Here is a 15722-nt window from a genome sequence, read left to right as displayed (position 1 = left end):
CCATGCCGTGTCTGCCTTGAATTCCTGGTTAAGAGCATTCCTCTCTTCCTGCTTACGCCAACTCAAGATCCCCAAAATCTGGAGAAGAGCCCTAGTTGTCATGATCCCTAAGCCGAACAAGCCTAAAGGGGACCCCAAGAGTTACCACCCCATCTCTCTGTTATGTATCCCCTTCAAGATCCTCGAGCGTCTCATCTACTGCCCACAGGAGCAGGCCGGATTCCGACGTGGGAGATCAACCATAGATTAAGTCTCGAGACATCGAGGATAGCTTTTCGGCCAGCCGAACACAGTCTACAGGAAGTATGCCTACGCAGACGACCTTGCGCTGGTGTACTCTGCTGAAGACTGGCAGGCCGTGGAGGAGACTTTGAGCCCGGACATGCAGACACTAGCGGCATACCTCCGGAAATGAAGACTGAAGCTCAGCGAGGCAAAGACAGTGTCGGCGGCATTCCACCTTGACAACAAGGAAGCCAAACGTGAGCTCCGAGTGCACATTGATGGAACACTGCCATGCTGCGCTGAACCAACCTATCTTGGCGTGACATTGGATAGGTTGCTCAGGTTCCGCCGACACCTTGAGTCACTGCGTAAGAGGTTAATAGCTCGTATGGCATTGATGAGGCGACTGGTCCGACCAGGCTGGGGTGCCAACGCAGAAACACTGCGTACAGCAGCCCTAGCCCTGGTCTACTCGACCATTGAATATTGCGCACCGGTGTGTTGTTGCAGCGCTCACACGGCCTCATCGATCCGCCTATCAATGAAGCCTTGCATATCGTGACAGGATGCCTGCGACCCACTCCTGGACAACCTTCCCATCCTTTCGGTAGAACAGTGGTAGCCATCACTCAGAACATTTGTCAGACCCTTTATCTAGCTATATTTGCTATTGAAGAAAAACACAGACAATGCTAAAATACTGTGCAGTTCATGGAATCAAAGATTTACCTGCACCCATGGGAGTTTCCATCGGTTCCATCACTCTCAAAACTCATCTCTTCAAGAAGTACTACAACAATCCTCCCACCTAAGCACTTATTGTATTATATTATATTGCACTGTACTTTAGATTGTGATTCTTGCACTTTGCCTTCAGCACTAGATTATGCTCTTAGTCACTTGTTTTAGAAAGAAGATGCACTTGTGAGTTCTGGCAAGTAGTAGTACATTGGCTCTTCCTACGTTAAATGCAATTATTGTTAGTCGCTTTGGATAAAAGCGTCTGCTAAATGACTGTAATGTAATGTAATGTAATGGTTGCCGGAACACCGCAAAAAGTCCAAAGAACTCAGGTAAATCAAACATCTGTGCATCTTTTGTATGTGTGATTGCATATTTTTCGTTTTGTTTAACTAACTTATATAGGGTAGGCTAGAGCTAGAGGGTTAGCATGATGCACCCGCCTGCACCCGCCTCGAGTCCCAGTCCTCCTAGATGTTTTTTTGTTGTAGTCCTCGTGATTTTCCTTCTGGGGATTTGTCGACGCGTTTCGACGCGGCAAATCCCTGGAAGTGCAGACTTTGTGAACATGCTTTCTTTACATGGAGCAACTATAGTCAAATAAACCACATTTTTCTTGATTGTTTTGTGGGTGTCTAGTTGTTGAGCCTAATGTTTTTCTAGGGTGGAATTCTCCTTTATGCTCCTCGTGGGTAGATACAAGCCTTGTTAGTCTGATCACCGTGGGAAATAAGCTGTTTTTGTGGCGTGTGGACCTGGTCCCGATAGACCGCAGCCTCTTGCCAGAGGGGAGTGGTTCAAAGAGACCGGGATGGGAGGGGTCGGCCACAGTCTTTCCAGCCCGTTTAGGGCCTTGGAGGCAAAGTCCTGTAGGGATGGCAGTGTTCAACTGATCAACCTCTCAGCTGAGAAGATAATGCGCTGCAGTCTGGCCTTCTCTTTATCGATTGACAGAGAACCAGATGGTCATGGAGGAGGTGAGGATGGACTCAATGATGGAGGTGTAGAAGAGATGCAGATTTGTAGATGCATGTCATTTGAAAGCTTGCAATCTGCATTTTGATGATCTTTAAAAAACTGAACAATGATGTTGCCCTACTTAGGGACCAGATCACCAGTTGCTGTCACTCTAGTTAGATCATTTCACAGCAACAACCCAACAGTGTTGGCGTGGGACAACTGACGTGGATATTTATGATTGGTTTGTGGAATTACAGTAATTCTATAAATATCCAATCTTAGTACATGGCTCTCTGAAATACTCGATTCTGACACATTTTACGGTCAATTATTCAATTCAATTATTTCTCAACAACTGACGACATTAGGGGCAATGGAGCAATATTCATCCCTGCTAGGGGCAACACTCCAACTGTCGTTATTGTCGTCACTGGCTAAAGAAAAAGTGTAGGCCTAGTTAGCCTACTACTGTCATGGAGGATATTGCTACATTGTTACACTAAATGTCAAGCATGTACTGTATGAAGCTGTCTAATAGGTTGTCTCAAGTATGTATGAAGCTGTCTGATAGGTTGTCTTTATTATCATCATCATCATCATCATCATCAGGTCGTCCACAGATGGGCCTCCCATCTTCATCTCTAGTTATCCCGGTCCTCCATACACCTGGCAATCTCATTGGTGGTCTCCACTTCCACATCCATCTTAATTATGTCCACGAATGTCTTGGTAGGACGTCTTTGCGACTTGCGTCCGCACCATGGAAATGGCTCCCATAACACCAGCTGCTGGCCGGAAGCTCACAGTGTCTGTAGCAGTGCCCAGTCAGCCTCATTCTCCTTGCTGCTATCTTCCCACTCACCTTTGGCCTCTCTCCATGCGCATTATGTCCAGTGCCACTCGTAGCATTCTGGTGTAGCATCCGTCCAGCGACCTCTGTGGGGAGTGGCTCAGGGTCCAGCACTCACAGCCTTACAGGAGAATGGCATCCACGGTGGCATCGAATAAGTGGAGCATGGTTTCACAGGGGAGGTTGGATTTCCACACGTCGCTCATGCCATTTAGAGCGCTCTATGTGAGCTCCTTCCTTTCTTTGAGGTCCTGCTTCATTGAGTTGACCAAAGAGCCCAGGTATTTGGGTCAACGTCCTCAACTTCCTTCAGAGCAGTACCTTCAGCTGTCATTAGGGGCAGATGGTCCAGGGTGTTATAGGTGATGACCTCAGTAGGGCTGTGTCGAATACCTTTTTTTAGGCTTCGGAGCTTTTCTGAAAATATTTGCCGAAGCCTTGGAGCTTTTTATTTTTTTTATTTACTTTGAGCTCCGTAGTTTCATTTTAATATCTAGGCCTATTCTTTTTTATGCCTGGAAATGTTATTTTGTCTTTCTGTAGGCCTAGGCTGTCTTAGCCGAAATTCCGGAGCTGAGAACACAATATCTTAATAGGCCAAGTTCTTGTAGCCTAAACAAAAGTTCTATAATTTGGTTGAATAGGCTATCAGATTAGTCTCCTTGAAATGTTACTATAAAAAATATGTAATAATAATAGGCCTGTATTAAATAATAAATACTTGCACAGAAAAGGTGTCCGATTCGTTAATTAAAATTGCTTACTTTAAACAGAAAACCAAGACTTCTCATTCTTTGATTGTTTTGATAGCTAAAATATCCACAACATCCGCACAGCAAAGAAACAACTGTTTTTATCAATCATTTATTTTCATTTGTATTTTTGTTTTTAGTATAGCAAATACAGTCAAATAGGCGTAGTCCTTTTAACAAAAAGTGCCACTGTAATTAAAAAACAAATACCTATAGGCAATATAAACAGCCTATGGTATAGCTATGGAAATATAATATGCCTGGCCTAACTACACAGCAAAGAAACAACAGTTTTTTCGTGCCCAAAATCAAATAGATACACAGGTATTTGTATTAACTTCCAGAAAACTGCAGGTCTGCTGCAACTCTCAGTTCTTTCAAATCAAGACTTTTTGCCACTGCTTTTTATTAAATCAAATTATTCATTCATACACTGCACGGTAACTTTTATTCCTGTTTTTTTTATTTTTCCTGCATTTTGTTTTAAATGTCCTTTTTTTGTACTTCGTTTTATATGACTGTTTGTGTTTCTTGCACTTTGTCTTGATGCTTTTAATCTCTCATGTAAAGTACTTTGAATTTCCTTGTTGCTGAAATGTGCTATACAAATAAACTTGCCTTGCCTTTCCTTACTGAGAAAGTCTTCCAGTCATGCCGGGTCTTCAGGTTTAGCTTGGGGACCCTCAAGCTCAGCCTCACCATCATGAAAACCACTTGGTGCTCTGAGCCCACAGTGCTGAACATGCTGTAAGGTTCTGCATTTGTGACTGAGTTCCTCCACTTGTGCCTTACCAGTATGTAGACTAGCAGGCTAAACGTACCGGAAGCCCGGTCCTGGAAGGTCCATCTCTTTCCTCTTCTTTTCTGGAACAGGGTTTTTGCAGCCAGTAGCTCATGTTCTGTCAGAAGGGCCACAAGAAGTTTGCCGTTTCGGTTTGTTGCATCGTGGTATGTGAAGCGTGCATCCCCCTGCATCCACTGGTCCAAGCCTCGCGTTTATGCTCAACAGCACAACGACAAAGACAGATTAGTTTGGCTGTCAACTTCTCGCTCCAACATCCCATTTAGCCTTAAACTTCACTTGCAACGGAAATGTACAATGTCATTTTAACAAGTAATGTAGCTATTAATGTTGCGATATTGATACAGAGCCAAGCAGCAGCGGTGATGGTTGATAGCCTATAGCTGAAGCCAACTGCTATTTTTTTCCACTATACAGTAGGACCCCACTTATCCGAACCCAACGCGTTCGTATCTCTGAAATGTCCGGATGACTGAAACATATGTTAAAATGCACCAAATTCAATAAGTGGTATACTTGTTTCATATAGACTCATAATAGACTAATAAATACCCTTAATTACTTGTGAAAATGCATCAAAATTGCAATCAAATAGCCAACTAAACTCATACAGCCTAGCCTATAATAGGCCTACAGTTACTGTAGCCTATAATAAAATAAACGAATTTCCACTTGAGTGCATGCTTTGATCAAATACAGTACTTTATTCTCAAATGAGGCCTACGCTGCATCGATAGGCTACTGTATTCGCAGAACAAAATGGTATAGACTAAAAACAACCCAACATTAGAACAATTAGAGCAAATAATAATCAATAAATAAATAAATGAATTGACAGACAAGCTGTCTTGTCTTAGGCTATTGCAGCCTAAAGGAAAGTCTCTAAAACAACCGATGTAGGCTAACAGCTATAGGCTGTAGGCTATTATTTAACAAATACAGTAGGCCTAGTAGGCTAATCTACATGCTTACAACATGCTCCTCTGCTTCAGGTTGCTGACGCGCTTTCTGGCTACCACGGAATGCAGCTCTCGCGCAGCAGACTCGTTTGCGTTTTGCGCTCGACATTAAAGTAACAAAGAAATTAAACGTGACAGTAGGCTACAGCCTACAGGCAACATGTAGGTCTACATACAGTTCTGTTTTTATTCACAGTAGGATACAGTACATGTTTATTAGGACAGATTTAAATGTAAGTAGGCCCACAGTACTGTAATGAAAATCCCACCAGTAACCAGATAGCAGGCTCAAACAAAAAAAATAAGTTTTTTAAGCTTGTCCGGTAGACCGGGAGGTTGGAATCAAATTTCCAATCAATATTTTGTCTATATGTATTAATGTCACTGGTAAATAGCCGTGTAATAAGCGGGATAACATATGGCCAGCCAGTCATTATCGAAGAATAAGAGCCCTAAAGTGCAAAACTAATGCACTGTTCCAAACAAAGTCGGCCTCTTATTTTTTGATAACGACCAGCTGGCAATACGTTATTCCTTACATGACCATGGCCAATTCAACCCCACCATCAGGGTCATTACCAAAACTTAAATGAGGTCAAAAATGGCACAGAAAGTTTGCGCTTATCGGCTCAGGCTTACAAACGTTTGGAGAAGGTGTGTGAAGCTAGATGAATGGTCCCAACATAAAAGTGAAAAAGTCTCACACACTAGCAACAGATGAGGCATTCGGATGCAAAAAAATAGGGTATTTATTCTACAAATGCAAAAAGTGACAAGGTGATTATAAAATAAAAAAGGAATGTTTCGGTCATCAGACCATCGTCAGCCCTATGACGGTATTTTTTAAGATCTCGCTTAAAAATTACCACAGTCTCAGACATTCTGAGGTCCTCTGGCAGGGTCTTCCAAAGGCTGGGGGCATACAAACTAAAAGCTGCCTCCCCATGCCTCTTAGTCCTGGCTCTAGGGACCATTAAAAGCTCAGTGCCAGAGGACCTGAGAGTGGTACAATCTGAGAGTGGTACAATTGGCTCACATGGCGAGCATGGAGAGACTCTGGAAGAGCTTCTGGGATTATTTATTATAGCTGTAGCATGTACAGGCTCTGGAATGCCCTACCCCAGGACCTGAGAGCCTCAACTTCTGAGAACTCTTTTAAAAAAAACTCTTGAAGACCCACCTGTTCAGACAGGCTTTTGACGATCTGTAGCCCAACTATTGACCCCCCCCCCCCCCCCATGTTGTCATAATTTTTTTTTCTATTTTGATTTTGGAGCTGTGAACTGTATGTATATTTTAATTCTCCACTGTAAAGCACTCTGTGCACTCGTGCTGAGAAGAGCGCTCTATAAATAAAGTTTTACTTACTTACTTACATAACACACCCACCAAGGCTGTGTGAATTCCATTGTCCTGAGTTGTTCCTACCCCCCTCAGGTCCAGAACCCAGTGTCGGAGAGTGATAACCTGCACCTGGCCCCGCCCCAGCCATCCAAACAGTTCCTCATCTCTCCGCCCGGCTCGCCTCCCATTGGCTGGCAGCAGATCGACGAGGCCACGCCCGTTATCAACTATGACCTCCTCTATGCTGTTGCCAAGCTAGGACCTGGTGAGACTCTTCTAACCCTAACCCTTTCTCTAGGACCTGGTGAGAGTCTTCTTTTTTCTGTCTTATCTTCCTTCCTTCTTTCGTTCTTATTCTTTCAATCTCTCCCTCCTACTTTCTTTCGTGTATCATCTAGACCACATTCCTGACCTAACCCTAGTCCATATAGACCACTTCCCTGACCTAACCCTATACTAGTCCATTTAGACCACAGCCGTGCTCAGACCAGACTCTCCACAGTTATGTAATACCACAGTACTCAGAAGACTCTTCTGGCTGGCTGGCTGGCTGGCTGGCTGGCTGGCTGACTGGCTTCCTTCCTTCCTTCCTTCCTTCCTTCCTTCCTTCCTTCCTTCCTTCCTTCCTTCCTTCCTTCCTTTCATTCTCCTACCTTTGGGCGTGGTCTGAGATATGGCAGTGTACAGTAGATAAATGCTAGTACTGTAGGTCTGGCATGTGACAGCTGTGAACTGCTACCTGTTACCTGATATAATAAAGTATGACCTTGCTATGGGCTCACATGTACAATATAACATCTCACCAGTCTAATATCAGTCTGGATTTGAGAAGCACTCCTAACAGACTCTACCCATCTGACACATCGCTCACCATCGTCAAGACATGGTTCAGACAGCAGCTGCAGAGACACTGCTACTGTACATCTAACTCACTGTCTCCAGAGCTGCTACAGAACATCTAACCCCACGTCTCCAGAGATGCTACATCTAACCCCCGTCTCCAGAGCGGTTACATCTAACCCCATATCCAGAGATGTTACATCTAACCCCGAATCCAGGGCTCTTATATCTAACCCTCGACCTCCAGAGCTGTTACAGTGAGGAGATTCTAGCACTTATCAGTGCTGTAGCATTTCACCATCGTGGTATTTCACAGGAAAATCGCATGGGCCATAGCATAGCTAGTACTTAGCCATAGCATTGATTGATTGGTGTAAGATTAATTTCGCTTTTATTTTAAGATTTCTAAGGCTGTCTAACAAGTAGCCGACTCAAAATCTAATGCGGAATTACTCTTACACCAACAACCTGTGTACTCCGATAATTGCAAACAATTGGAAAATACCCATTTATGTTACACATATGAGACATAGACGAGGCTTTTGCAATATATATGTTACGGTCAATGTGAGAAAACGGGAATGTGAGCTTTTCCCGGGTATTGCACACATTCCCCGACCTCGCGGGGAATGTAGGAGAAACATGTGCGTTTCTCACATCTCCCGGGTAATGTGCACATTCCCCGACCTTGCGGGAGATGTGAGAAATTGGTTAGTATTTCTCACATCTCCCGTATGGTCGGAGATTGTGCACATTAACCGGGAAATGCTTACAATTCCCGAACTTGCGGTAAATCTAGGAAAGCGCAACCGTATGCAAAACTTCTGCGCAGCCGGGTGGTGGGAGAGGGCTTATGTGACGCCTCAGATGGCGTGCACCATAAGAGGCACCCACGGTAGTTGGGCTAACGTTACTGGCGCACACCTGTGAGAGATTTTTCGTCTTTTCGTCTGTCTTTCGGCTAGCTAACGTGTAGGGTTCCTTTGGAGGTTCCCACCTTCCTGTTGTTGCAATGTTCCTTTTGCGTTTGTTAACTTGATCACCAGTGTAGGCCTATCCTCCTAATACTATAGTATGGTATAGTAAGTATACTTACACTGTGTGCAGCATAGGCTATATAACTGTTCAAGGTAGACCACAGACTGTTATTAACTGTAGGGTAGGACCGGGACGAATGAAACACTTTTTGGTTTGATCAGATTTACACAGAAATTAATAAAGATGGAGATTACATTTTTTGATGACAAACAACTTGTACATGTCCTTAACTAACCTATTAGTTGTAAGTTTCGTTCTGTGGTGTAACAGTTCAATTCAAGACGGCCGAGAACAGAAGATGTGCATTAACAATGCATTAACAATTGTTTCTCTTGTCCCTGCCGTGCGGGGCGAGTGAAACAGATGAGTGGGACGAGTGAAACAGTGAGATTGTTTTGCTTATTGTGTTGCGTAGCCTCGCGGCTTGTAGGCTAATTATCTTAACTTTCAACACATGTATAATTAGACCCAATTTAATGTTTCCATTAATGCAATTGATGCTATGTATTCGAAAACCATGGGCAAAATGTCAAGCGCCTCTCGTTCTAAGCGCACGAGCCCTCTCCCACCACCCGACTGCGCAGAGGTTTTGCATACGGTTGGACTTTGCTAGATTTACTGCAAGGTCAGGAATTGTAAGCATTTCCCGGTTAATGTGCACAATCCCCGACCTTGCGGGAGATGTGAGAAATACTAACCAATTTCTCACATCTCCCGCAAGGTCGGGGAATGTGCACATTACCCGGGAGATGTGAGAAACGCACATGTTTCTCCTACATTCCCCGCGAGGTCGGGGAATGTGCGCAATAACCGGGAAAAGCTCACATTCCCCGTAACATATATACATTGTATTTTTTGCCATAGGGTAGGCTGGTGATATGTGGCTGTGTCATGTGAAAATGTGTCTGCTTGCCAAATATATCAGGCTATTCATAATAGGCCCCAGAAATAGTACCACAAGACAACTTGGGATAATAATGTATTTACATTACATTTAATGACATTATATGAACAAAATGCAAAAATGGTAAATTGCAAGTTCATTGGGGTAGGCTCATATCGGAGGCTTGCTCTATATCAACTGAGCTAGGCTATTGAACAGTGTTACCCGATGTTGAATTGATAGATAGATACGTTTGTCATTATTAAATTACATCCAGAAGGAGAAAAATATGAGTTTGAGAAGAAGGCACTCATCTAATGCTGTGCATCATGGCCTTCATATAATGTGTGAAATTTAATGATGCAATGATCATTGGTAGACTATAGGAGAAATACACTATGAGCCAAGCCTGCTAAATCTGCTCAAAGACACCACCTTGCGGTGGTAGGTTACATCACTGAAATGAAATAACGCCTGGCTGAAATCCCACAGGATTTCCCTGTGAAATACAACAGCATCAACAGCATCAAAATAGCTACAGGAATTGTAACGTTAGCTAATTGCTTTAGCCACCGACAGCTACCATTAATATTATGGAAGCTGCTGTCATGAGCTTGTGAGTTAACTGGCTATGACGGTCTTATTGTGCAACTTCACAGCTTGCTATGAGCAGACAGCACAAAAGTTGACAAAATCACACTTGCACATCATTAGAATTGCAACCATTTATTTGGGATTTATCATTTAATTGAACGTAGAAACTGAATACTACCTGATATTTCAACCTGCTGCCATCAGTGCTCGGGTTGTTTACATGATGCTGGGCGCATCTGCTTGCTTGCGTCCATGAATATCTGATGCAATGATGTTCCATGTAGTGTCCAAAAACCCTTTAATCGCTCCCTATGTTGTTCACTATATGGGTAACACTACATGGGGAATAGGGAGTGAGTGAACCATTTCAAACACAGCTCTAGCTAGCTCCGTTAGCTAGCTTACTCGTCCTGATGACTCATTCCATATGAGAACACTCCTGGGTCCAATTTCGATCAGCCTCTGTCCACATAGCTGGTAGCTAACTGGTAGCTACATGTAGCTAGCTGACCAATGACCCTTGACGTCTGACCCCTGTGTCACATGGATGGTGTTTGTGTACGGTGCATAGCTAGTCTAGCTAGCTAGCTAGTTAGCTCCGTTAGCTAGCCTACTGTGTTAAGCCTCTACTTGTCCCGATAACTTGTTCCATTTGAGTTAACCAACATAGACCCGACGTCAGTTAAAGTACAGAGACAGATACTGTAGATAGATAGGCTAAGTTCGTAATAATTAAATTACAACCAGACGGAGAACAAGGATTTTGAGATCAAGGTAAGCTCATCTAATGTGCCAGACAAGGCTACAGGGTCAATGAGTAGTATTACTACTCCCTCTATGGGCATGCGAGCGGTGGTGCAGAATAACGCAGACAGTGTGTTGAGATCCCGCAGGTAAGATTACTACCCCCAAGGGCTCACTACTGTACATCTTTCAGAGTTAAACCTCTACTTGTCCCGACACCTTGTTCCATTTGAGTTAACAGACATAGACCCAACGTCAGTTACAGAGATAGATACTGTAGATAGATAGGCTGTGTTTGTCATAATTAAATTACAACCAGATGGAGAACAAGGATTTTGAGATCAAGGTAAGCTCATCTAATGTGCCAGATGAGCTACAGTACAGCAATGGGTCAATGGGTAGTATTACTACTCCCTCTATGGGCATGCGAGCAGTGGTGCAGAATGACGCAGACAGTGCGTTGAGATCCCGCGTGTATGATTACTACTCCCAAGGGCTCACTATTGTATGTCTTTCAGAGCTATTCCATCTAACCCCGTCTCCAGAGCTGCTACATCTAAAGCCCAGTCTCCAGAGCTGTTTCATCTAAACCCCCCACCCTCCATCCCCCGTCTTCAGGACGGTTACATCTAGCCCCCGTCTTCAGAGTGTGACATTCTCCACAAAAGACCATGCATCACCATGCCAACCAGGATGAAGAACTCAACAGGGGAGAGACCGCTGACATTGCTGACTCTCGCTAGCTGCTGTATGAGTTGAATGTCAACATGTTAAGCCTAGCAGATTGTAGCTAACTGCTAATATTCACCAGCTGCCAACCGATAAGCAGAGCAGTCGCTCAGAGTCATGCAACACTCCTCTGAGACCTGGCCGCTGCCATCTCCGTGGTGATGGCATGACAGGAGGGTGGCAGCGATATTAGCGTTGTTTGAATGATAGTGATGTTTGTGTGTTCATCTGTCTGAGAGAGGGAATCAGTTTCTATGTCAATAACAATCTATCTGGTTACTTCCATCAGGCCTGAGCTGAAGGTCATCTGAGGTCAGGATATGTCTGTTTCAGTAACACCTGATATCGCTGCACTCACTGCCTCTTATCTTTGAGTGCACAAATGCTAGGATGAAAAAATTATCAACGACAACTCATAAGCTGAAAACACTGAGCCTGTATTCAAAAACCAACCAATATGTGCTGTAACATAATCTTCATGGAGTAGACAGGCCTACAGTACTAGCCTGTCAGAATGCTGCATGTCTGAAGGAGTGGGATGGTGTTATATTAGCCAGCCCCTAGTCCATCTGGCCCCCTGGCAACACGCACCACTTCCTCACTACAGCAGATGTTTCCCAGACTCTGGACATCCTGCCTATTCTAGCTCCTCTCTGCCTCAGCAGCCAATCAGGTCATTAGCTTCCTGAGTTCAGAGCCTACTTCCTGGTTCCCAGCACTTGCATCTCTCTGGACTAGCCTATCAGTGGCTATCACTTGGCTGTTCACTTTTTCTCTCTTTGACTCTCTCTCTCCACCTTTCCCCATCTACCTCTTTTCCCCTCCCCTTGTCAGGTGTTGATGCTGTCTCAGGTCAATACAGGAGCCATTTTGAGAGGAATGTTGAATGTCACTTCCTGTCTACCTGGGCTACATTTAGCACTAGACACAAGGTATCTGAGGATGATATACGAGCAAATTACACAACATAGTTTGGTATCATAACTGACTCTCAACTGGTCATCCTCAGAGATCTCTCTGGCCCCCCCTCTCACCCTCTCTATCCCTATCCTTCTCTCTCTCTCTCTCTCCCCACTTATACTTGCCTTGACAGACACAACACCTTCAGCCCATCAGCATTCTTTTAAACGGAGCAAGCTGATGGATCAAACTTTTGCCAAATCCAGTCGGAAGAACGGCAAAAACGTCTTTTTCACCGAGAAACTCCGCTAGTTCATACTCTTGTTCTTGTTTAAGTGTTGTGATTGAGGCTATTTCTGCAATAACTGCACTTATAGCTGCATTTATTCTTCTAACATTAACGTTACCACTCGTTGCTTCGGGAGCTGCCATGTTTGTTTAGCGAGCGGCAGCCGGCGGCAGCCTGTATTTTACGTCACCAAGTACACGAACCAATCGGGCTCACTGTGGTACAGAACAGCAGTTAAAACGCAGTCCCTGATTGGCCCAGTATGGTCTGGATTTTGGGGAAATCGCTCTCAAGGAGGCGAAGGCCAGACCATTCTGTGTTAGTGAAACAGAATGTGAGCTCGCGTGAACAGGATGGTCGTACCAGGCTGGGAGAGGGTTCTGGTTTGCTGACAGACGACAGCCTGATCTGGGTCAAGACCCTAAGAAGTTCAGTTGCTATGACTACTGTGAAACAACGAAGCTGACAGGATATTCCCAGAAACAGGAGGAGTTACAGGAGGTTTAAGGAGGAGGTTTGAGGAGGAGTTACAGGAGGAGCTAAAAGCAACAGCCTTTATTTAACATCATGTAAATAGTACTGTATAAACATACATGCATAAATACAGTTTAACTGTAAACATGGTATCATTCATTTTTCATCAGTTTGTGTGTGACTTTTCTTCCTATCATTTTCTCATCTCTCCATCTCTCTCTCCTGCTCCCCCATCTGTCTGTTCAGCTTCTCAGCTTTTACCTCCTCTACTGTCCATCTCTATTCCTTCATCCTTTTCACTGGTGCATCTCTCCATTCCTCCATCCTTCCCTCTTTCCTTCCTTACCTCCAATATCAGCCCTTGTCTGTTCCTCTCATCTGTCTCTCCATTTGCTCTAGCTACCTCCTTTCTCTTCCCATCTCCCTCCCTCCCTTTCACCCGCCCCGTATCCTTCCCTTCCTCCCCCTTTCCTTACCCCCTCTCTCTCTCCCTCCCTCTCTCTCTTTCCCTCTCTGCCTCCCTCCCTCTCTTTCTCTCCCTCCTCCCTCCGTTTATGACTGTGACCCTGAGCGTCAGCATGCAGCAGCACTGACGTCAGCCAGCGGTTGGCAGAGGAGACGAGCCCCCTGGAGAGAGAAGGGAGGGAGAGAAGAAGGGAGAGAGGGGGAAGGGGAGGAAAAGGGAAAGGAAGAGTAAATAAGACTGCATGTTGTATTCTCCTGAGCTCGAGAGAGGGCCACTCTAATTTTTTGTATGCAATAATGAGTTCTAAACCATTCACCCAGAGTGTGTGTGTGCGTGCATGTGCTTATGCTACCTTGAAATGCTGTCCTTGCTACCGTGGTTACACTCTGATTCAGCCCTCATACACACACATACACACACACACACTATATATATATATATATATATATATATATGTATATATCTTTTTGCCATTTTAATCTCCTCACCTGGCCAGTAATGGGAAATAACTGGAAAATGATTTAGTACTAGGGCTATAGTTATGCTAGAGTACTGGCCAATCAGGAGGTACAGGTTTGAGTACTGGCCAATCAGGAGGTACAGGTTTGCGTACTGGCCAATCAGGAGGGACAGGTTTGAGTACCAGCCAATCAGGAGGTACAGTTTGGTGATTTTCATGACATTTGTCCGGTCAGTGAGTCACCATGTGTTTAAAGCTTAATTGTGTGGTCTGTGTTGTGAATCTTATATAAATTAATCAAATTACCTTGTTAGGGGTCTCTAACCAGAGAGATTAGATTGACTGCGTCTACTCTGCCCCTAGTCACACCCTTACCCTAACCTCTAGAGCACACAGCTATTATGATCAGAAAATCATCATCATCATCTCTGCAGAATTTACCTCACAGAATGACAGCTTTAGTCAGTCACTCCTAGAGGGAGACCGCCCTCTAGAGGTCATAGTAATCATTGCTGATTTGAGCCACCCAGTCCCTGTCATTCCAACAGGGCCGGCGAACCTTGCTTAGTGCAGCTTTGTATTATATGACAGTGTGAAACATATGTGGGTTGCTAACTAGAAAGTGAGACATTTGAAAGACTTTGCGGAGAGAAATGTGTACTCTTTCTGAGATATATATTCAGGCCCTGTAACTATTCTCTGATATTCTCTCTCTCCTTCCCATCCTCTTTCTCTCTCCCTCCCTCTCTCTCCATCTCTCTCCCCTCACCCACTCATCTCTCTTTCTCTCTCTCCCTCCCTATTTCTCTCCATGCATCTCTCTCTCCCTCTTTCTCCCTCCCTCCCTCCCTCCCTCCCTCAGGTGGGAAGTATGAGCTACACGCAGGGACAGACTCCACCCCCAGTGTAGTGGTGCACGTGTGCGACAGCGACAGTGACCTGGAGGAGGAACCAAAGAATTGCCCCAAACCCAAAATCATCCAGACCCGACGCCCAGACCTGCCGGTGTCACACTGAACTCTATCCCCAGCGCCCGCCAGACCTGCCGGTGTCACACTGAACTCTGTCCCCACTCCCCAGCACCACACGCTTCCTGGCAAAGTGCTTTGGAGGAGAGAATGTGAGAATATGACATCATGACCCCCCCCCCCACACACACAAACACACACACACATGCAAAACAACACGCACACAGGGAGGGGGGTGACACCATCCAACCACACCTGTTGATGTGCTTTCACATCACATCACATCTTTTTTTCTGTTAGCAACACTACACACAAACACACACACACACACATACACACAGTCCTTTTCTTTTCATTCTCCATCCATGCCATCCTGAAGTGTCCCCTGAACCCTGTTGCCAGGTCAACCAGTCACCAGTGAGAGGCAGCGCTGTGCCTCGCCTGCCTCTCAGCTCTGCCTCTCAGCTCTGCCTCTGATTGGCTGGTGCTTTTGATGAACACGTGTTAGGTTCTCCCTCGTCTCACTGGGGTATGACCTCTGCACCACAGCACCCTCCCACCCTGACTCTGACCAATCCCAGCACCCACCAACCCTGGCTCTGACCAATCACAGCACCCGCCCACCCTGTCTCTGACCAATCACAACACCCACCCACCCTGGCTCTGACCAATCACAGCACATCACCCTCTTCACTCTCTCGGCG

General features: G+C 45.0%; 1 protein-coding gene across 2 annotated transcripts in view; it reads left to right on the top strand.

Moving 5' to 3' along the window:
• The window catches only part of rcan2 (regulator of calcineurin 2), a gene marked incomplete at both ends in the record, with an annotated part of 86819 nt that extends 71752 nt beyond the window's left edge, over positions 1-15067 (top strand). For both annotated transcript variants that reach the window (XM_084447482.1, XM_084447483.1), the window contains 2 exons: positions 6727-6898; positions 14913-15067. In XM_084447482.1, coding sequence (XP_084303608.1) covers positions 6727-6898; positions 14913-15067 — 327 coding nt within the window. The remainder of the gene's footprint in view (positions 1-6726; positions 6899-14912) is intronic.
• Positions 15068-15722: the final 655 nt, after the last annotated feature.

The sequence above is a fragment of the Borostomias antarcticus genome (assembly GCF_949987555.1).
Source record: "Borostomias antarcticus genome assembly, chromosome: 12".
NCBI lineage: Eukaryota > Metazoa > Chordata > Actinopteri > Stomiiformes > Stomiidae > Borostomias > Borostomias antarcticus.
The sequence above is the reverse complement of the archived record's forward strand: the minus strand, read 5'-3'. Positions and strand labels throughout refer to the sequence as shown.